Source organism: Siphateles boraxobius, unplaced genomic scaffold (genome assembly GCF_051911475.1).
Source record: "Siphateles boraxobius isolate OS27281-9 unplaced genomic scaffold, OSU_SipBor_1 1, whole genome shotgun sequence".
Classification (NCBI taxonomy): domain Eukaryota; kingdom Metazoa; phylum Chordata; class Actinopteri; order Cypriniformes; family Leuciscidae; genus Siphateles; species Siphateles boraxobius.
The window spans coordinates 8,579,545-8,601,689 of NW_027508699.1; the positions used below are offsets into that span (position 1 = coordinate 8,579,545).

Below are 22,145 nucleotides of genomic sequence, written 5' to 3' on the forward strand. Positions count from 1 at the left end.
CAGTGAATGACATGTTAAACCGGCAAGGCTTTAAAGCAAATGCAAATAATGAACTTTTGTGAACTCACTGAGCTGATGTGTCCCTGTTCCTCTGTGTTAATATTTGATGTGAGTATTTGTCGCGTTTTACACTAATGCTGTTGAGACGGAGGCGCCAGAACTGCTACTGATAGAATGCACAATATACTATATATTTCTACAAAAGCAGTCAGCAGCTTGCTTGGAGCAAGGATCATAGCGCAAATTTGAACTATATCGATATATGCGATATGGTCTAATTCCATATCACATTTAAAAATATATCGATATATATTTTTTTATATCGATATATCGCCCAGCCCTACTTTTAATACAGGTTCCTAAACTTGTATACGAGTTTCCACCATCACAATGTAATCCCTCCCTCTTATAATGTATATATATTACAATGTTTGACTCAAGAAGTCAGACGATGTTGGAATGACTGCAGCAACGACAAGCAATAAAAGAACTTCTGCTTGGAAAACTTCCTCCGTCTCCTGGTCTGAGCTTCTAACTTTTCTACAAAGAAAAAGTTTACAACAACCGCTAGAAATTTTAGACTATCGTCTCTATCGCGTTATGCTCATGTGACTTTACTGTGCTTGCGTGGTCACGGAAGCTTATTGTTTGCATGTGTTTTTAAGCATTGCGGATTAAAAACAGGTGATTTTAAACCGTTGACGCTCGATTAGCTGCGAAAGAGAACTCATTTCAGTATATGCACGCTTTCTGAGAGACTGTTTCTCAGCACTCTCTGAGAGTCGCGCGACATGAAACCACTGCTCATAGAGGACGCGAGAACTGAACAGAGTGATTTTGCCACCTAATTGGGCTTGGATGGTTAAATACACGTACCTATGTTTCATGTATTTGCAAGCAAAAAGAGTAATTTATGTCTTAAGTGAACGTAAATGCATGAGTACTTACTCTGTGCAGTCGGTCTTAAAGTGACAGTATCCAAATTTACCTGCTTTCATTTATCAATGCTAATCAAACAACATAAAAAGAGAGAAAATCTCTCACTGCTCTTGACGGAATCACTTTAATGAGAATACATATATATTTAATTGAAACTGTAAAGTCTTTACATTGTTTTTTATACATATGGGTTATACATTTTATGCAGTATTTCTAGTGCTTGAAGTTTTCAAGTAGGTCAATTTCATTTGTGTCTTTGTTTTATTCACCTTTGTTGCCATTGGCTTTTGGCTTGCTTAGTTTGGAACATTAAATTGATCATTTGATTTAATATTCAACAATAATATTGATCTGCCTTCATTGACACTATTATATAAGAACTGAACTGAGCTGGACGATGACATCACGGTTTACACCAAAGCGGCTATATATATATAAATTAAGTAAATTAATAACTTTTTACAGCAAAAATGAAACATCCCTGAACTTATTTAAGCTGGACTGTGACGCTATTTTCTTCTGGAAACAAACTTTTTTTTGCATTATTTTCCTGTTTTCTCTGTAAAGCTGCTATGAAACAATCTGTATTGTAAAAAGCGCTCTATAAATAAGTGTGACTTGACTATTGTAGTTTGTTTTCTTAGCTTTTTCTTTATCACTGTTTACTTGTCTTCTGTAAGCTTGAGAGTTTTTTTTTTTTTGGCTAGTATTATTTTTTTTAAATGACTCCTATTATGATATAAGATTTTGGTCATATTGCCTACCCCTAGTGCGACTCATTTATAGATTTAATCATTCATATACTTTTTGAAAAATCTATCTAAAAACATTTTTAAAAATGTTTTTAGTTACACCACATTTTTAGCGTCTTTAAATTTAACTTTTATTGAAAATGGTAGAATCGTTTTTAAAAACGGGAAACCAACTTGAACTTGACATTTAGTTTTTAACTAGATTTAAAAGAAAGAAGATTGAATTCACCTTTTCTTTATTGTGCCCACTTATTTTTTTTAATTATTTTTTTTATTTACCCTTTTATGAGCTCATTTAATTGGTCTCACTCAGGATTTAGGATTAATATAAGAATAAAAGGTGATTTTGAAAATAGTGACCAGTTACATCATTTCAAACATACATCATTAAATATAGATATGAACCTAAAATATTGATGTTGAAAAAAAAATGTTTTATCTCTTAACCACTCCTGTATATTATGGATGGAGGTGCAGAGCAGGATCAGCATGACATGGTGGCAGATCAGCGTAATTATGGGTGAAATTATGATGCAGCGTTGCCATCCATGTGACTGAGGGAAGGATGCTGCTCTGATGCAGAGGACAGGGAGGTTCACACCGCATGCCTGCGCTGCGTCAGTGTGCCAGGGTGCCATAATTGGTGGACTCTCTCTGTGTGTGATTTGTGTGTACAACCCCCCACACTTAGAATTATCTGGTTTTCATCCCCACTCCCGTCTGCAGGCAGAGAAGGGTTACCGAGAAGCTCTCAGGCGACCGTTCCCGCATGTGTCGCAGTGAGCATGTGCTGCAACTGCTCTCCTCCCCACTCCCTTGACTTTCTTTTCTTATGTGGATGTCAGTCCTCTGCTTAGCCCAACTTTACTCCCCCATTGCGTCACAGTACCTTCTTTTCATGTCTTGTCTTTGCCTGCTCTATAATGGTGACTGACGCATTCACTTTTTAACCCACTCTTTAAAAACACAAACTTGTAAAACCAATGCTTGTAAAATTTTATTTCTTAGAAAAGAAAATATCGAAAGAAATGTTCAGCTTGTAGAAAAGGCAGTCAAAAAACATTGTATTAACGTTTATTAAAAGAAACTTTTTCACTGAATTATGTCATCTCGGTTTCCTGCGGAAGCAAAAAAGGCAGGATAGAAATTAAATTCATGTTGTCATCAAAGCATAGCTACAGCTGGTTGAAGGGGACCAAATCCATTGAAGAGGTGATTTGGTTCCATTTTACCAGCTTTAGCAAAGCATTGTGGTTTGCTGTTAATAATAAGCTGGTTAGACTGATAAGAATCAGCTTATGTGACCCTGTTTTATAACCTTAAGCAGTTCAACTTTGTGAAACATGACAAGCAGTGTCGCATGGGCTCATTTCCGATTGTTTCTCTATACTTATCCAATAAAACATTTCACTGCACTCTAGAGGTTTTCTTTCTCGTTATTAAAAAAAGAGAGAGAAATGTGCTCAGTGAAAAAGATAATAATCCATCATGGTGCACTCAAATCGAGTGTCCACAAGTCTTGTAGCAATAACAGCTGCTGATGGATTAATCCTACCGAGGGCAGAGTGTCGCTTGGGCGATCAAGAAGCCAACATGTGCTGCTTTTTGTAGTTGTCACTTTCTAAAATTTGAAAAGATTCAGTCACACTCGGCTACATTGCTGGGCTAATTTACCTACTTAATTCAATAAAGGAGTCTGGTGGGAGCGCCTCTGAGACTGCTCGTGTGGTAATGCTGAAATGACTAACACAGATATTTGTACCACATGTCAGTCACAATCCGAGGCAGAAGCAACTCCACCAGACAATTCGGTGACGCACAGTGAGCTCAAGCCAAAGCGTTGTTTTATAACACACAGTTGACGGCCCGTCAGCTTTGAGGTGGCCAAAAAGCCTTTAGCTCCTTAGCAGGTGGCCATCTGAGAGTGTAAGCAAGGGGTCATCGCTGCTCAATATGGCGCTCATTAAACCGGGGTCAGTAAAGTGCTATTTACTCCACAGATCCCCCTCCCTGCATTACACAGACACTTGCTTGCGGCATTCTGGACAAAGTTCGGCCCCTAAATACACTGGCCATAAGAGGGCAAAAGCCAGGGATAGCAGCTGAACATTTGATGTCAGCATCTGCTGTGGGTGTCACTCAGGCTGGGGTTGAGGGCGAGAAAGAGGGAACACAGCCATACGACTGACAGGAGCGAACCATACAGCAAGCGGTGCACAAAAATGGAAAGAGCACAGGCCTACAGAGGACAGACAGGAGTGTCTGACATTCAGAAAAATGGGCCACAAGCTCTCCCAGGCTCCAGTCATGACCAAAAGGCCTTACTGTATCTTTGCACACAATGCATCAACTAAAATTTTTCCTGGCCTGTAACGTGAATGAGTGGGAGGTTTAAAACGGAAGCGTTTATCGGATAATAAATTGCAGGTGCACTCTGACCTTAGTCATCACCACGAATCAAATATGACCTCAACAGATAGATGACCTGGTGCACTGCCAAATGCTTGGAGAAGGTTTGAAGCATTCAAACCCTTAAGTACAACTGTCCTTGATTACCTTATCCCCTCACACAACTATTTTCATCACCTGTTCATCAGCTTTAAAGTTCAGCATTGTGTAAGGCATTTGTTCTACTCTGACATTCATTCTACTGTTCACAATGATTGCTATTGTAACCTGCTGCACATCAAAAGACCAAAAAATGAAAGAGAACATGCTTGGATGTCCTCTTCTGTCTACATTTTGTAAAGGACAATTGGAATCAGCTGACAGGCAGACCCCCTCTGATCCTGCATTGTCACTTTTCCATGCTCTAATCTGACTACTCTGTGGTCCAGCAAAGCATTTGGCAAGCCTAGCAAACATGAACAATAGGGGCAGGAACGGGTGGCAGGGTGAAACAGACCAGCGTACTATCCCGCAATGTGAGAGAAGCTTCCTTTTAATAGCCAAGCGCTGCTCACCTTTATGGAACTGTGTCTCTAGACAAATTTGGAACTATTTTGGCATTAATGGTTCTGGCGTATGCCGCTCTTGCAGTACAGGATCTTGGTTGCAGCTGGCCACAATTCAAAGCTTAAAATGCCGCAAACTCCAATAATGAAAGGAGCTCCTGTTCCTATGGCGATGCCGTCATTGGATCTTTAAGGTTGCAGTGATTAAACTTATTCCGTCACCAAGAAAGTGGGCCCTGCAAACCATTATTTTAATGTTTGTCTACCTGCAGCATGCCAGAATGAACTATCTAGCATTTAAATTGCTGAATTAGGGAGTGGTTGGTGTGGATTGCTGGTGAAGTCACTAAAAGAGCAGCGACTTCTCTCAGAATCCACTGCTGTAATAGGTTTCTGCACCCCAGTTACTAAATTCATCACACTTTCTCCTTGTACCAAAATTCAGTGATGCAGAGAATCATGGCAAAGTTTTCAAACTGAGGATCAGTGCCTGACCAAGAATACATACTTCTTTACATTCCATAGCTGTTATATGTTCATATGGGCACATAAAGAAGTATGTACACCAAGTAGGCAGCCCCCGACACAGCTGAGTTTCCTTACCTTTTCTGATTTGATGTTTGGTTAGTGCAGCCCTTATATAAACCAAAAGCATATTTAATCACCTTCGGTAGATCAGTGGCATGAATGAACCATTCTTTAACCATTCTGCAGAATGCAGTGGATTAGCATCATACATAACGTCACTTTCACAGTTTCTTTAGGTCATGCTTTCTTTTGCCCCATCCCAACACTGTGTTACCAGTATGCATTACACATATTGGGGTTCATACAGTATTGTGTCTTCTGTTGACCTTGGCTGTCCTCTGAGAGTGTGGGGTATCCGTAGGGAGGTTGGAAAAGAACATTGCCATAGGTTTCTTTTGGGGAAAAAAAGTTGAGTCTTTTTCGGTAATTGGTAAAAAGGTGTTGTTGAAAAATAAGGTAACGTGTCCTCTTCCATCCTTGTAGCCTGGATTGTTTTTGTTGTCCATGAAAGTTCAAAGGACATTTTTTAAAAGTTGCATTTCTAATGTAACACTGTCCTCAACACAGTATGTATCTCCTTTCTGCCTGTTTCCGTCTGGTTGTCCGTTCTTTAACCACATTCTCAGTTGAATGTCAGACTGGTTGTCGAGGTCCAAAAATGAGCTTGATCCAAGTGGAACAGGAAGCTATTGTGAGCAGGATTTGGGCTTTAGCCACACAGACCAGGCCAGAGGTCACATGCAAGAGCTAATGCCCACTCAGCAATAGTGATGTGGAACTAGTGTGCTGATTCTTCTTTCCTTTTTCCTTTTTCTTCTCTTTTTAACCTCTTCTTTTCTTTCCTGCAACCCCCCCCCCCCCCCCCCCCCCCCCACCACCACCACCACCCTCCATACCTTTTTTCCCCTAAGTTGACCTAGGTCTGTTTGTTCTAGAAGCTTCTCTAGAGCTCTAATGGTATGTGCTAGAGATCAATTACTGTTTGCATGGCAGCATGAAATGTTCAGTAGCTCTCTAATGAATCTTTGCTCCAGCTCCACACATTCCACAAGTCAACACCGCCCTGTCTCATCCCCCTCCTCTCAGGAGCCTATCCAATACCAGGCCAAAAGGAGAGGCGCATGGGTGGAAATATAACAGAACACTTAGACGGGCTATTCTGAGCAGGGCTGGAAATCCTGGGTGAGTTTGGTGCTTGACGGGGTTAGATATGATGGTGAGGTATGGCTGGACTCTTGTGGCGCCACAGTGTTAGTAAAGATTTAGGGATGAGTGTGTTGAGAGGGGGAGATGGCACTGCAGCACTAAAGCCCTGCCCCTGCCTAATGATTGGAAAGCATGCAGAGAGAAATTGGGTTACTACCCTTGGTGTTGTGGGTTCACTCACTGACACACATATCAGCAGCCCTCCCCAGAGAATTAATATGCCAGCACATCTGTTTTTTCATCAATCTGATGCACCCCCCAATTGGCCTGAAACTCGCGTCTCACCGTGACACCAGTGTCCCTTCATGGCCGGCGTACACCTGTCCCCTTGTAGTTACAGAAGTCTTGAATCACCAAACATGGTTCCAGTAATTTGAGCTGACCAGCTGAAAAATGAGTGTTGGCGTATTGTGTAACCATCCCGACAGTCGTATTCCATACGAAAGTGCCTCGGAGTGAAAAGATCCAAGATAAATGCTGCATGTTTCACGAGCAGTGAGTTTCAGTTACTGAGTCCGTCTTTTCGATGTCTTCTGTGCTGCTGCCACGAGGAGGTAATGAACCAGAGAGTGCTTTGCTGCAGCAGCCTGACCAGCACTAGAAATGCAAGAGACACGGAGAGAGTGAGGTATAGGGCACAAGAGCAAACGAGTGAGCAAGTGACAGTATTCTAGCGAGCAAGCAAGCAAATCCATGCAAAGGACAGCAACTTTCCCCCCGTTCCACCTACACCTGTCTGTTGGGCTGTTTCACACATCCCTGCCGTTTTGCTTGTGAAGGTGGGGGGTAGCACTTACGTTTCCTGCTATGTGTGGTGTTCCCAGAGAAGTAGTTTTTCCTCTTGCTGCTGCAGAGCTGTAAATTCCACTCCCTCTCACTGGCCACGGCTGACCGGCCACGAGCGTAACCCCCAGTGCATCCGAAACGGAGAAGGAAAAGCAGAGACGCCAGTGCGGACCAGCCGGCATGGGGGGTGAACTCCCGTCCGGAGGGAGGAAGGCACATGGAGCATATATTACCTGTCAGCTCAGTTTCCTCTGCTCTCTGCTCCTCCCTCTTTCTTCTCTTCTGTGTGTGAAGAGCCATAATGACCTCCGGAGTTCTCCAGCTGCTGCAGCCATCGCATGCCTGACTCGCTGATTCAGCTTCTCTGACAGGGGGTTGGGGAGAGGGGGGGTACTGAACGTGTGTTGTGGAGAAGAAACAAGAGTGGTAAAGCGGGAGGGGTGGAGCCGGGTGAAGAAAGCATACTCACGGCTTACATTTAGGCAGGGATAGACATCATGCTGACACTAGGAGCTGTCGTTGCTGCTCTAAAAACGGACAGAAAAAAAAACTGCAGCACTTTCACCCCCTCCTCCCTCCCATCTCTAGCATGTGCCTTCTCAGTGAATTCTGTGAAGATGTGCATGACTGCTGGCGCTCTCTAGCGCTTTAGTGTTTTGGCTAGTTTATTTCGTCTCTACATTTTGGAAAGGCAGTTGCCACTGCCTTCTATAATTCTTTTTTTTTTCATTTCATAAGCAGATTTATTAAGTGGAAAAGTAGCTTTTCTAATGCAGATTGTTGCCTGTCTGAATATGGCAGATACCTTTTTTTTATTCTAAACCATTTTTACCCTTTTCTTAGTAAACCTTATCTAAGGTGACTAGAGGTGATTGTTGCTTTCAGAAACCCTCCATGATGTTCTTGAAGGTGAATGAAGCCACTAGCCACAAAAGGAGCCAGCTGTTGCACCTTGAAGATCAAAATCATTAGCACTTTTTACCCTGGGAAGTGTTTGAAAACCAGCTCCTCTTTAGTATCTTGTTCATCTCCCTGTGACCATATTTAGTCAGCCAGTGCAAAAAATATACCCCCCCCCCCCCCCCTCCTCGCAGCGAGGCAGCTGTCCCCCTACAAGCTCTGGGAAGTATCCCGTCCAGCGTTCCACCTATCGATTGTGCATTCAGCAAGGCAAGTAGCTAGCCTGCGTTAGCACAGCAGAGCTTTGCTGGCCTGCTATTTGCGGTGTTATTTTTAGTAGCACCAAATAAAGTGGTCTCTCATGGTTCCACTTATGTTTCCCTCACTCCTTTCCCCTCCCCTGCTTTTCTAACACCCAGCCTCTCCACCCCTTACTCTCTCCATCTAAACACTTCGTACTCTGTTCTCTTTTAAATAGTGCCGGAACATGCTGCATATGGTAGATCTCGCCTCTCCTCGACACTATACTTAGTAACATACGCAGTTCGGAGTGAGATAAGATACGTTACGTTTATGAAAAGTCTATAGAGTACTAGAGTGTAATTTGGATTAAACCTGTTACAGCATTTCAAAGTACATTAGCTTATCTGCTGCTGTCGAATCTGTATTGAGCATATGATTTATCTTGGTTCTGGGACATGCCAGGATTTCCCATTATTTAGTGTGATGTCTCTGGTAAATAATTTAAATATTTAGTTGTAAATTGTCCTGAGGCTTCTCCTCTCCCACCTTCCATAGCTTACAGCAGTGTTAAGTCTTTGAGGATGGGAGTTTTTAACATTCAGTAAATCACTAAAAACTTATCTTCTTAAAATCATCAATCCTCAAGATTGTATAATTCTTGGAGAACATTTTCTTAATCAAGTCTTTTTTTAATTATTATTACTATTCAATTAATTCACAGTCTGACGTATTGGCATTCAAATGCTGTTTGTATTTATGGGTGTTATGGAAATTGACTATTTGCCAGGTGTAATGCACTCTGAGTAATGCATCAGCTTGAAGCCCGAACCCTCAGCCAAACAGTACAATTGAAAAAGACAAAATTTATAGTTCATGGGACTGCTTGCAGCCAGGGAACCACAAATTCTAGAATATTTAAAAACATCACCTACAATCTGGGAACTCAAAAAAATTAATCTTCAAAGAAAGCCACCCCTCATTTAAATGTCAAAATAAAACATGGGAGTTTTAGCTTAAGGGGCTGTTTACACGACACCGTTTTCAACTAAAAAAGTTTTTGGGTGTATGAAATCACAAACTTTTAAAAACGTTTTTCAAAGTGCAAGTTTTTGAAAACGGTTTCCGTGTAAGCCAGTGGTCTTCACTATTTTTACCATAAGAGCCACACTGATAGGACAAAGTCAATTGGAGAGCCACTTTTACCGGAAAGTATCAAAAGTTACATCCAGTCATGAATACCATGTCTGTTTATCAATCTGTCATCCCTGAACATGCAATATGTAATGCAATAGATACAAAAGTTGGGGGAAAATCATTCTTTATGACTTCCCAGTCAAATTTGTAACTGAGACAAGATGATTTCCCTTAATGACAAAAAAGGAGGATTTCCAGAATATATTCATCCCAGAATAAAGGCTTTTTAATGACCTTAAGTTCTTTCTTTTCTACATTAGCCCATCGTGTATAAGTATAACCATTAAAGAGCAATTTTGGCGTTAAGAGCTGGAAAGACGGACAAAACTGGCAGCTCTGCAGTGAGTCACTGGCATGCACAACTTTTATTTCAATCGGACTGAATTCATTCCGTTTGATAAATCTGAATGTAGTGTTTAGATTAACGCTAAACAAGTGATCGTGTTTATGTGCGTGTTTATATGTCACAAGCTTCAAATCAGAATAAATTTTTTGACATGCACACACTGCACAAATATACAAAGTTTCCCGCTGTTTACGCTTATAACCATTCTCCTACATTGGTTCTTTATTTGTTTTTTAATTTAGAGACATTGAGCATATGAACCGTTGTGAAGTGCTGCTTATATTTATCACACAGTAAAAATGGCCCTCCCTGCGCCCAAAACCACTCTGTTTCGGATTCTCATCCACAAAGACGTTGTCCTGCTCCACTTCACAGATGATGAGTGAAAGGAGAATTTTAGGATGACGGGACACTTTAATCAACAGGAAGAATAACTCGTTCCGCGCGTCATACATCGTCCTTGCAATTTCAGTTTTCTATCCGAGCAAGAGTTTACATGTTCTCTCGATGGAATTAGAAAACGAATAAACCACCCCTTTCAATCCGATCGAAAATATTTTTTAATAGAGCAGACGCTTTGAGTTTTTTAATGGGTTATGTTATAGCTAGTGCTGTCAAACGATTAAAATATTTAATCGCGATTAATCGCATTAATGTCATAGTTAACTCGCGATTAATCGCACATTTTTATCTATTCTAAATTTCTCTTGATTTCTCTTTGTTCATTATTTTTTCTAATTTTAATGCTCTTATCAACATGAAAAAAGTGGATTGCTTTCTTTGTGCACATTTTTTTTATTGAAAACAACATAGGCAATACTGTGTTCAATTTCACACTAACATTCTCACTTGGAGCAAATAATTTCTTTGTAACACAATGTAACACTGTCCATCAATAAAAGGGTGAAAGAAATACTGACGAGGTACTGATATTGACGAGGGGGCGGAGAATTCGCATTAGGTGTGTGTGTGTGTGTGCTTGGCCATCATCAAGTGGTATTTCATACTGGACGTGCTGCGATGATGATAGCTCAGTTCATAACGACAAAACACACATGTCACTTTGGTCTAGTCAATGGAACCATTTGGCAACTTTTTAAAAGTAAACTTTCCATTCAGAATCTTATTGGCATCCATTTCGGCGTCTCGCGCTCGTCATCCACTCAAAACGTAACTTTAACCTATTTGGCCGGCTCGCAAGCCCAAACAAGTGTGTGTGCGTGCGCGTGCCTGTTGTTTTGTTTCCGGTCTAGCTAGATCCACTTGCGCTTTGGTCGACGAAGCAACAAAACGTCCTCGCACGGTGCAAGCCCTTGAAATGAATGGGTTTCATAGCGCAGCGCCGCGCATGCCGCGTCCTGTTGCAAAAGCATGTGAAAAAAAACTACAAAGTTTGCTAGACCAAAAAGACCGTTAATCTCGCGATAAAAAAATTAATCGCGTTAAAATGGTTTTGCGTTAACGCCGTTAATAACGCGTTTAACTGACAGCCCTAGTTATAGCCCTACTTGGTTTTAATGTTTTTATGAAATATCTGTATTGACTGCATGATCATATCACCGTATTATTTACTGCAATGCGAGCCACAAACTAAAGCTTGGCGAGCTGCAGGAGGCAGAATACAGCGTTTTTTTTAGTCGTTTTCACGGATCCGTGTGAATGGGGATCGTTTTGACAATGGTGTCGCCTGTACGCGGAAAACTCAAAGGAAAAACTTTTCAATTTTAAGCATATCGTTGTCGTGTAAACGTACCCCAAGTTTCAATAGTGAGAGGTTGACAAGCTTTGCAGTGACAAACATAAGGATGAATAGTACCCTAGGCCTAATGCCTCCATCAGTGAGGTGATCTATTGGTCTAGTCAGCCCTTTTTCAAGTCAATAGTCTCTTAAGTTAAATTCCACTCACTCTTGGATAGAGGAAGCATACTATGCATTTACTGTATAAATATGTCCCATCTAGTTTCCTCCTTTCAGTCATAAATTGTGAAAATTTAGTTGAATAGGTTATCGATCAGAGAAAACAGGGCCACTAATTGATGATTTCGTGTATTCTACCTCTCATCTGCAGTTTAAGACAAATTGTTCTACATTGAGCAGTGGTGGAAATACTACTGTGCCTGTGTCCAATGTAGAGATCCTGGTTCAACTGTCTGGATTACAGTTCAAGTGTTTGTGAAAATGTAGATTAATTAATTGAGTGCATCTCATACAATTTCTTCCTCATATTTTCAACTAGTTAAGCCTATTTATTTAGGAAAGGTGGCCTAAATAAGTTGCTGAACTAAAGTCAGTCATTTTAAATGCTAGAGGTGAAATTAGAGTTCACAACACTATAAGGTACAGTATAAAAAAAAGTATTTTCATTTTGAATACATTTATAATTTAGAACATTGAGAAATGAGAACCTTTTTTGTTAAACCCATTAAAATCGAATGTATAGAGCCATACTGGGATTTTTGATGTGTGCTTACATTTGCTATAGTTCACTGCAAATGCTGCATAGCTAAGATTTGCAGCCACGATCTGAGAACTTTAACTCGGCTTCACTCTGACAGTCAGTGCTTTGACCGGATGCACCACCCATGGGTAATTCTCTGTAGTTTTGAAAGCTGTCCCGGAAGTGCTGAGATCAGGTACCTCTGTAACAAGAGATCTCATCAATCACACTAGTACCTGACAGGCTGAATGGTGATAAGTATTGAGTTACGCAGGGCTTTTAATTACTATGGGCCTTGGTGTAGGCACAAAAAGACAAATTACTTTTCTAATGTTATTTGGCGGATTAATTTTGGCACAGCTTTTAAGTCTAGATGCGACTGAATACAAACAACTGACCTGTTTGATTTCTTATTTGGCATTGTACAGCAACTAAAAGGTAGGCGGATGAGTCAAAACATTTGCTTTTATTTGTTCAGGATCAAAGACATCTTCACTTTGCTGTATCTTGTGCTTCTGCCTAAACACGCCTTCTAAATTCAGTGTACTTAAAACACTATACTCCACCCTTTTTTTTTTCTCTCTCCCTCGTTCCTCAGTCCTTTAAGCATTCCATCATGGAGTGGGTAAAGCTGCTGAGCGGCAGACGGCATAAAAGTGATTAATGGAGGGCCGACCTGAGTGCTGTCGGGGGGGAAGCCTGTGGCAGCCGGTCTCTCAGCTCCTCACCATTGTTCCACTCAGCCCCACTGCGGCTATACCACTGATCTCTCACCTCAGCTCCAAACCCCCCTACGCATTTACTGTAAGACCCAACAGTAGAGAAAAAGCACAGTATGAGCAACAATGGATCTGAGAATATTGCAAACAGTTAACAGTCCGATGACTCCGATACCTTTTTTAATACCTTAAATGTGCATTTGTTTTAGGTTAATCAATTGAGCAAGTACAAAAGAAAATCTATTTATTGGAGCTAATAGCCTCATTAGCACTGCTTAGGGGGAACAGAGTTCGAATCCTGCTTCTTTCCCCCTCTTTCTCTCACACTTTGCTTGGTCCTATCCAATAAAGGTAAAAAAGCCAGACGGCGGAAAGCTTATAATACAGATTCATAATTTTGATTTTGCAGGAAATGTCAGTTTCTCATCATTCGTTTTTTTTGCGTGGTTACGTCACATACGCAAACAAAGAGAAAGTCCGGCTATTATAGCGGAAAACAGCAGCAACTACCTACATTCAAACCAAAAATTATTCAGACACCAGATATCATTTTTTATTTAATTTTTTACTAGTGGGTGCAGGTTACTGTAGTTAATTTAAGTGAGGATAGCAAAATAAAGTAAACTGACATATTAAACCCAAAATTCTTCATACAGTGGACTACCAGTAAATTTATACAAATTTTGCATGTTTTTTTCTTTAATTGCTAATTCGACCTTTTTACACCACAGACTGAACTAATGAAGCATTGCTTGGTAGTTGGTTGACCTAAATTGGTATTATCTATTTGTGTACTTAAATTTAACAGCTGACAACTCTTCAACCTAATTCAGTTGACAGTCTTAACAGAAGGATGGACAAAACCAGTGAAATATCAACTGATTTCACTGATTTGAGTTCTTGTCATATTTCATTACCATTTTCTAAACTATAGCGAATAAACTGTGATAATGTGAGAAATGTTGAAGGTGTCTGAATAAATGTTGGTTTGCTTGTACAAGCTGTTCTGTGACTTTAGAATACTGATTCGATTTTTAGTTGTGTACACCAGAACAATCACAAGCTTGGAGTGGCATATAGACAAGGAACAATGACTGCATCACTTGTGTTCTTTCATGTTAATAAATCAAGAGTGGTGGCTAGCTAGCTGTCCCATATTAATAACTTAAAATGTCCGGGTGGGTTTCAAAATTTCTAAATCTTATATTTCACATTTCCACAAATCACCTACAAGATGTTCTACCCGTGTCATTGCAACCAAAGAACGGAAAACTATTTGGACAATGCACATTTCAACCTTTCGCCCACATGCATATGTCCAGCTCCACTGGGGTAAAGGACCGTAATCAATCAAATCAGACTATTCAAGGACAAACTGACACAAGCCAAACTGCCTTTTGCCCAATCAAACTGCTTGTTCTTGTTGTGTGGGTTGGCCAAGTTGTGATTCTGTGCCAATAGTTGTTGTAGTAAGTGTCGTAATGTTAAGAGACATGACTGTGGATGATATCATGAGTAGCAGTGAAGGGAGGTGGGTACAGAAAGTAAGTCAAGCACTGGAATAATTAGTAATACTTAAATTAATTTGACTTTGTAATGCTTATCATACAAAAGTATGACATTTTAGAGCATTTAAATATGAATGTAGTTTTTGTTTGCTTTGTACATGCTATTGCAACAGGAACAAATGTATTTCTAATAGTAGCTTATAGCCCAGTGGATTTGTCTTTTCACGATGCTCCTTTTGTAGATTAAAGAATCATTGCATCAATAGATATTCAGCTCACCTTCAATTGCTTCAAATTCCTCCCAGTAATGAATAAACATTTATTGAAGCACAAATTGAAAAAACTTGACTGTGATCTGAACTGCATCAGTAATATTTACATTTACAGTTTGCATACTGACCCATGTTAATAACTGACCCATGCTCAAGTGTTGAATAATTCATACATGGTTGCCATAGAAACCCATATGGTCACTTGGAGGTCACTGTATCTACTTAACTCAAACCTGCAGGTAAGAGAATGATGGAGAAGTTGAGCATTGATGGCCTCATTATTCAGTCATTATCTCCACTTCATATGTCCAAAAATAAATAGTTTCTATTCATGTTTTCCAGCGTCCACTTTAAAGATGACTGACTTGTACATAAAACATTTTTTTCATTGATCTTCAAAAATGTATAATTTGTATTTTTTTATATATATTTTTTTTTTATTCATTTGAGGTTGCATTTCCATTAAAAATAACCATTTTGCTAAATACAGTTTAAAGGTAATATAAAATCATTCATATTGTGATATAAGGTTTTGGTCATACTGCCTACTCCTTGCTTATACTATTAATACTCGTTCCTTTGCAAGACCCAAACATGTATTATAAATGCATTTTCTGACTGTAATGCATGAGCAAGCTGTAAATAGAACCCCAATGCGGATCATTAAATCAACCTTTCAGCAATGCATCATATTGCTGCTAATGGGCATCTGACTTCAAGTACACCCAACTGTATCCTTAATACAAACTTATTAGACATCTGTCTGCTGGCTTGTTAGTATAGTGTTTCTTTGCTGCTTGTGTCTGAGAACTTGAACACCATCTGAGCTACTTTGTTGGATACAATTTTCTCACCTATAGTAAACAGTTTAGGGTTGGAGTGATTTAAAGCTTAAGATTTATAGCACTGATGTCTACCCCTCCCATAATTGAGTCAGTCACCAATCGAGGAATTTTCCATCATTACACAAGGAAAATAATTCTCAGTTAATAATTTCTCATTTGACTCATTGTATACATCTATAAAAACCTCCAATCTATAAAATCTTCCAAATCTCAAAAAAGTCCCCCTCTAGACAATCATTATATGCCGTAACTCATCTTTGATCACCAAAATTACATTTTTAATTGTTCTTTCCTTGAAAAAAGTCCTCACGCCTTCAAATAACTTGAATGTAACTCTACAATATGCAAATTAGCCCCGCCTCCACTCACTCACACCAGCTCAGAGATCCACTTGTTGATAATCACACGTTGACGTGATTGGTTACATGATAGTTTGTGACGTCAGAAACACCAGCGATTTCAAACTGCATTTTTGAGACTGTCTTTGGTTCACTGCAGTTTTAAAGAGGAAATGCTCAGCAATGGTGTTGATTTAAGAATTTGCAAATGGTTTGTGCTAAAGCATATTAAAAATGTCACATAGACATATAAACAACATTAGAAGCTGGATTTTCACCACAGGGCTTGTATGTAGACTTTAAATCAATCGTGCTTCCATGAATTTGTATTTAATATGCTTTTAAGATCACTGGAGGACTTATTTGAGGTATTTTCAATTGAATATTTCTTGACACTTAATGTGTAGCAAAGCATATATGCATAGTGTAAGTGAAATATAGATTTCACTTTTAAATACTTTTTTTTTTTTAAATCAGTATGCCTCAAGTAACAGTATCTAGACAATTGGGTCATGGATATTACTGTGCCGTTGGGTCCCTCGTTGACTTTGTGTGAGAACGACATATCTGTAAAAGTAAGTGAATGATGGTTTGTAATGCTGTGCAATACCTTCAAACATTTTCACTAAATGTTTTACTATATCAGTCTTCAGTAACAACCAATGTAAAAATTCAGTTATTGACCACACTTTTAATGCTAATGGATTTTATTACAGTTGCACAGCCATATGTCCAATAAAGACCAAGTTGGCAGGAAGTCACTTTAAAGAAGGCATTATGAAAGTTGCACTTAATAACAACCTCCTCTTCACTCAGCAGAAATTCTGAGATGCAGATCCACTTTCCCTCTTGATTATTCTTAATTGTTTCAATTACTCTCATTTCAGCCATGGTTCTTTTTCTTTCTTTCTTTTTTGGCATTAGTATAGGTGTTAGGCTGTTATTTATGATCTGGTGCTTGACATGGCTTACGAAAACATGAAGAAAAAAAGCTACCACTCCAATGGCACAGCTCACGCATTTGTATGAACTTCGTGTCTCACCCACAGTGTTTGCCAAGAGATGGTGCCAGCAAACCATCACAACTTTACAGTCTTGAGGTCTTGATCATACAAATTGGTGCTTATTCCAGTGTAACCCAAGTTAACGGCTTCATCTTATCCAGGCCCACATATAGTTGGGGTAGGGGACCAGAACCAGGGTTGAGAATCACTGTACTACAGTAAACAGTGAGCTCCATGTCTATGACAAATTACCATGAGACTACCAGAGACAACAGGCCTCGTAGGCGTACTCCTGAGGGATCTTCGTATCTCACATGATGACCCAGTTCCATCGTGCTTTTCCTTCACCTTAATTCTCATCTTTGCTTTTTCCACTTTCTTTTACATTTGCCCCCATGTTTATTTTAGCGTTCAGACTGCTACTTCAGCCACGTTGTGTCCTCTGAGCCTTGTTCTTTACCTCTTAAATGGCAACTGTTTACCTACCTCAGGTCGATATCAAATCCCTATAAAGGTTTGCCACCAATAACAAGCCATTCATCATCTCCATTTTCCTTTGCTCACAGTAGAGCAAATCATTTCCAGGAAGGAATTACAAGACATTTGTGCCATAGACTGCATATTTTTAGTGTTCTTTGAACTCCTCCTCAAAAAAAAGTTGACTGCAATGCAGTAGTGCCAGCAAGCTGCATTAATATTAATGCCTGCCCATTTCCACCACCGTGGCAGACAGCCTGTCAATCTATGCCGCATCTGCTCACCACTCACAATGCCAGCACCTTATTGGCACCAATCCTTATTATTGTTGCCAACACAGGAGTGCACCATTGCCAGGCCATTTCCTGTACCGGATACTACCTTTCTGAAGGTAGGAGTCCATCACCAATTCTTGTCTTGCCTCAGGATGTATCTATTGTTGTACGACTTGATGCACTCAAATGAGATTGATGCACTCAAAACTTTCGTTTTCCTTACTTTCCTCACTGTGTTGACAATCAAATTTACTTGAACTTATTCATCAGATGATCAGCAGTCTAACCTAAGGAGCATGTCTTGAGATTTCAACCCCCCATGAGCATTGCAGGTGTAAAGATGTTTCTGGGATGTGTGTATGTGCATGCTGTGTACACTGCAGTACAGCTGCTTTGCTGCACAGCGCTCCAAATGTGTACTGAGCTGATGCTCTCTCTCTTTATTTCTCTCCGCACTACCTAAGAAACTAGATACCGGCTTTGGGTTCACCAGAATTCACCCTGCAGCAAAAATCAGCACAAATCCACCTCATCTCTGAAATTACATTCATCAGTTCCTTTTTTCCTTCTCTCTTCTTTTAGAAGCTTAATTTATTTCTGCTCATGATATCCCACCAGTGATACCTTAAGAGCAATGCATAAAGTCATTTGCAATTTCCTTGATTTGTCAGTCTTTCAGAGGTTTGATAGGGTTGGATGAGTGGTATGACCTTTATAGTGGCTGTTTTATTTGTTTTACTCATTTGTTTCCTTTTATTTTATGCTCAAATGCATTTACTAGGGATGCTATTTAACTATTCAAGTACTGGACAGATAAAGCAGACCACATTATGTGGCACTTTGATCAATGTACTTGATGTACTGTATTTTTTTTTTATTAGGCATTTATAAGATGTTCAACTTTTAAAATGCTTACCTTGACCAAATGTTTTTAATTTGAAAAAACACTCACTCAGAAGTTACAGTAATGATCTATCATGAAAACAACTAAGTACGTATGTTTCTACTATTTACATATTTAAGTATCACCAAATACAAAAAAATTATATTCTTCCTCATAATAATCATTGCACTCTTACCCCTCATTACCCTTTAGTAGTCTATTACTGCAACCCATTACTTGCCCCTTCCTCTCTTCTCGCATGCTGCCTTTATTTCAGCTAGTCTATGGTGGTCATAGATTCACTGCACTAATTTTCTTGTTTATTCGTTTTTTGACGTTGAGCGCTAGTTTCTCCAGGACAGGCAACTATCTTTTTGTCGTTGCTGCATCAGTTCTTGATCAGTTTTCTGTTTTCACCTCTGCGTTATAGATATATGCTGTGCTCTTACCTGCTGATCTGAAAAGCTGGTAGAAAACGGTTTGTCGTTCCCTGTTGATTTGTGGTATGCTTTCAGTTTTTATTGTTATGGATTATGTTCCTGACTTCAGTTGCCATTGTGTGCGCTTCAGTCTAACCACATCCACGGAAGCCATCGCACTAATTGCATCTTTTCAAATGCTAAAATTTGTATTCTCATCTTTGTTTTGCAGTGCTATGCGTGTGCTGCTGTCCAAACTGCCACGGCCATGGATAGTGGATGAGAAAAAGGATGATGGTTACACTGCGCTTCACCTGGCCGCCCTCAACAACCACGTGGAGGTGGCAGAGCTTCTAGTCCATCAGGTCAGCAGTTCTAACATGCACACATTGCACTATACGAAAGGACCCATCCTGGAGACCCCTGTACTGTATCCTGCAGATTATGATTCAGGTGGATAATTGATGCAGATAATGTCATTAGGGGTGCAGAAGAGCTGATGAAGTTCACTTGTTACCTCATTGAACTAGGTCAGTCATAATTAGGTATGCACCAATAATGATTTTTCATGGCCAATTCATATTGCTGTTTTTTTGGGGCCGATTCCGATACAGGTTGTCGATTTAAAAAAATAAATAAATGTTTTGCTATACTACAGGCCAAACTGGTCATAAACAAAATAATATATGTAAACATTTGAAATTAGAGGCAGCCACTGCATTTTAACCATGATCCAAACAAAGATGCTACACACATGCAGTATAATTTATAATTTCAAGGGTTAAAGAGCACCCTGTGATGAAAATCAAGTTTTTAATGTTAATAATATGTCTGTGTGGTGTTTTTAATATCCTTAGATAAACCATGTACAAAATCATAAGTCTACACCATTACTAAATATACTAAATAAACCAAAGACAGTCTCAAGTTTGAAATCTCTGGTGTTTGACGTCACAAACTACCTTGTAACCAATCATGTTAACGTGCCGGCGGGCTTTAGCAATTATCATTAACTGCGAAGCAGGGGAGTCTCAAGAGAAGCCAGGTTATTCCGCTATATGTTGAAAAATCATGTACATTTACCACTGTAGCGGGTGAATTATATTTATGATGTATATTACGGTGTTATGATGAAGTATATGCCTTTCTCTACTGAAGCTCTGAGTTGTTTTAAAGCGTTTCTAAGGTGGGCTGATTTTTAGAAGGCATTGTTTTAGAACGACAACTGGAACATGGTTCGTGCAACATTAGCAACTCATTATTAGCTGTTTGATAACATAGTCAAGCAAAAGGCTAATCATATTAATTACTGTTATGTGTCCGACGTTTTAAAGAACGATACCATTGTGCAGCGTTTACTAGGGCTGTGCCGGTAAACTTGACAACCACACCACCACAGTGGCTGAGTAGCCAAAACACATTTTTTGTATGTGAATGCTGTTTTACATGAGTATTATTAGACGAGTTAAGCACAAAGTTTTGTTTACAAAAGAAATAATAGGTTAGCAATTTAATGTTAAATCGCATCCATGGAAACATTTGGATTCATGACGAATGAGAGAGTTGTGCGTGAGCCCATAAATTTAAGCTTTGTCAGCTTTGAATTCTGGTTTGTGATCTGGTCGACCGTTTATCAGCCAATTTAACTATATTCCATTAGTTGGTCCATATAGAAAGCTTGAATTGTCTACTTTTAAACAAAACAATTAAAAACGAAAAGAAACCGACTAGCCTACTCTCTGCTTATGGCTAATCCGTATGAAATGTGCATTTCTCTCTATAGGCGCGTTCACTGCAAAGATGACGAGTCAGCACCTTCAACTTAATCTTTGCAGCCGACACTGACACAGAAAGCACTAGTTTATTAATAAACAATTAAAATGTCTCCTTGCTATATTTGACACATTCATAATCATTACTTTTGCCTGTTCTTTGGGACAGCTGTTTTGTGCGTTATTGGCCGCGTCACTCTCTGGTTACACGAACGCACCACCACCACATAAGCACCGAAAACATGGAGATTTTATTTTAGAGAATAATCGCACAGCCTATTTGATATTCTATAATTAAATCAAATAAACGAATATTCAAAAATCGTGACTCATCCCTGCATGGAATCTCTTGTTTCTATTCCCAAATCACGCCTCACCCATTTTCCAAGGGGATTATAAACGTTTCTTCCTTGGTTCGCTTTTAATTAGACATATTATATTCATATTCTTTACTGTGGTAAAGTAGAAAAACACTGTAGGACAGATAGCCTACATTTTTACTTGCACTTAAAATTCTTTTTAACACAGTTTGTGTTTATTAGACATGGTAAAGCGCGTCAACTTTATTTGTAAACGCGTTTAACACACGCGGGTGATTTTAGTTTCGCTTTCTCTGGCAGCGCAAAATCAAACATAGCCTAAATGCCTTGCCCTTGTGGAAGATAGAATTCACTCTTCATACCTTTTACAACAAGTAAAAAACATGAAGATATCAGAAAAAAGAACGATGGTCTAATTCCTGCTCGTGTCCCACATCCCTCTCAAAGCACAAAGTGGTAGGCTATATTACGCGTCTTTGTGAGGAAATATAAAACTAAAGTTTTTTTAAAAATAGATTTAACTTTATTATATTATTTAAGTTACCATTTTTTACTGATATTTATATCAATGGTTTACGGCTTTAGTGTGTTGTTTTGATGGAATTGCTCAAATAAACACTTTTTTGCTCAAATAAACACTAAAAATTGTTTTTTTCAAAACAACTCCCCCAACCACGCACCACCCCCGGTAGTTGGTCCATTACCACCACGGTGGTAAAAAAAACTGCCACCGACACAGCCCTAGCGTTTACTTCATTAAATTTGACCCAGCTGAGTGGATCTCTGAGCTGGAGATCCTCCTATATTAAATAAAGCAAGGGTGTAGGGTTGCATTGTAGCTATTTTAGGGCATGAGGAAATTCTTTTCTCATGAATTCTTTTTTAAATATGTAATTTTGGTGATCAAAGATGAGTTTTAAGTGATAAAATGATTGACTACTGGGGGACTTTAACGCAAAAACAGTATGCTCTGACTTAAGCTTTATGTAATTATGCAGAAAATGCCTTCAACTTTTCCTTCAGAGAT

General features: G+C 39.4%; 1 protein-coding gene and 1 long non-coding RNA gene across 7 annotated transcripts in view; one reads left to right on the plus strand and one right to left on the minus strand.

The window, feature by feature from the left end:
- mib1 (MIB E3 ubiquitin protein ligase 1) overlaps positions 1-22,145 on the plus strand; it is a 79,108-nt gene that overhangs the window by 41,424 nt on the left and 15,539 nt on the right. For all 6 annotated transcript variants that reach the window (XM_077194978.1, XM_077195324.1, XM_077194896.1 and 3 more), the window contains exon 13: positions 19,259-19,391. In XM_077194978.1, coding sequence (XP_077051093.1) covers positions 19,259-19,391 — 133 coding nt within the window. The remainder of the gene's footprint in view (positions 1-19,258; positions 19,392-22,145) is intronic.
- LOC143707105 (uncharacterized) lies at positions 2,669-7,531 on the minus strand. Its single transcript, XR_013193079.1, has 2 exons — positions 7,177-7,531; positions 2,669-6,976 (listed from the first exon to the last, which is right to left on the minus strand). It is a non-coding gene; the product is annotated as an uncharacterized LOC143707105 (long non-coding RNA).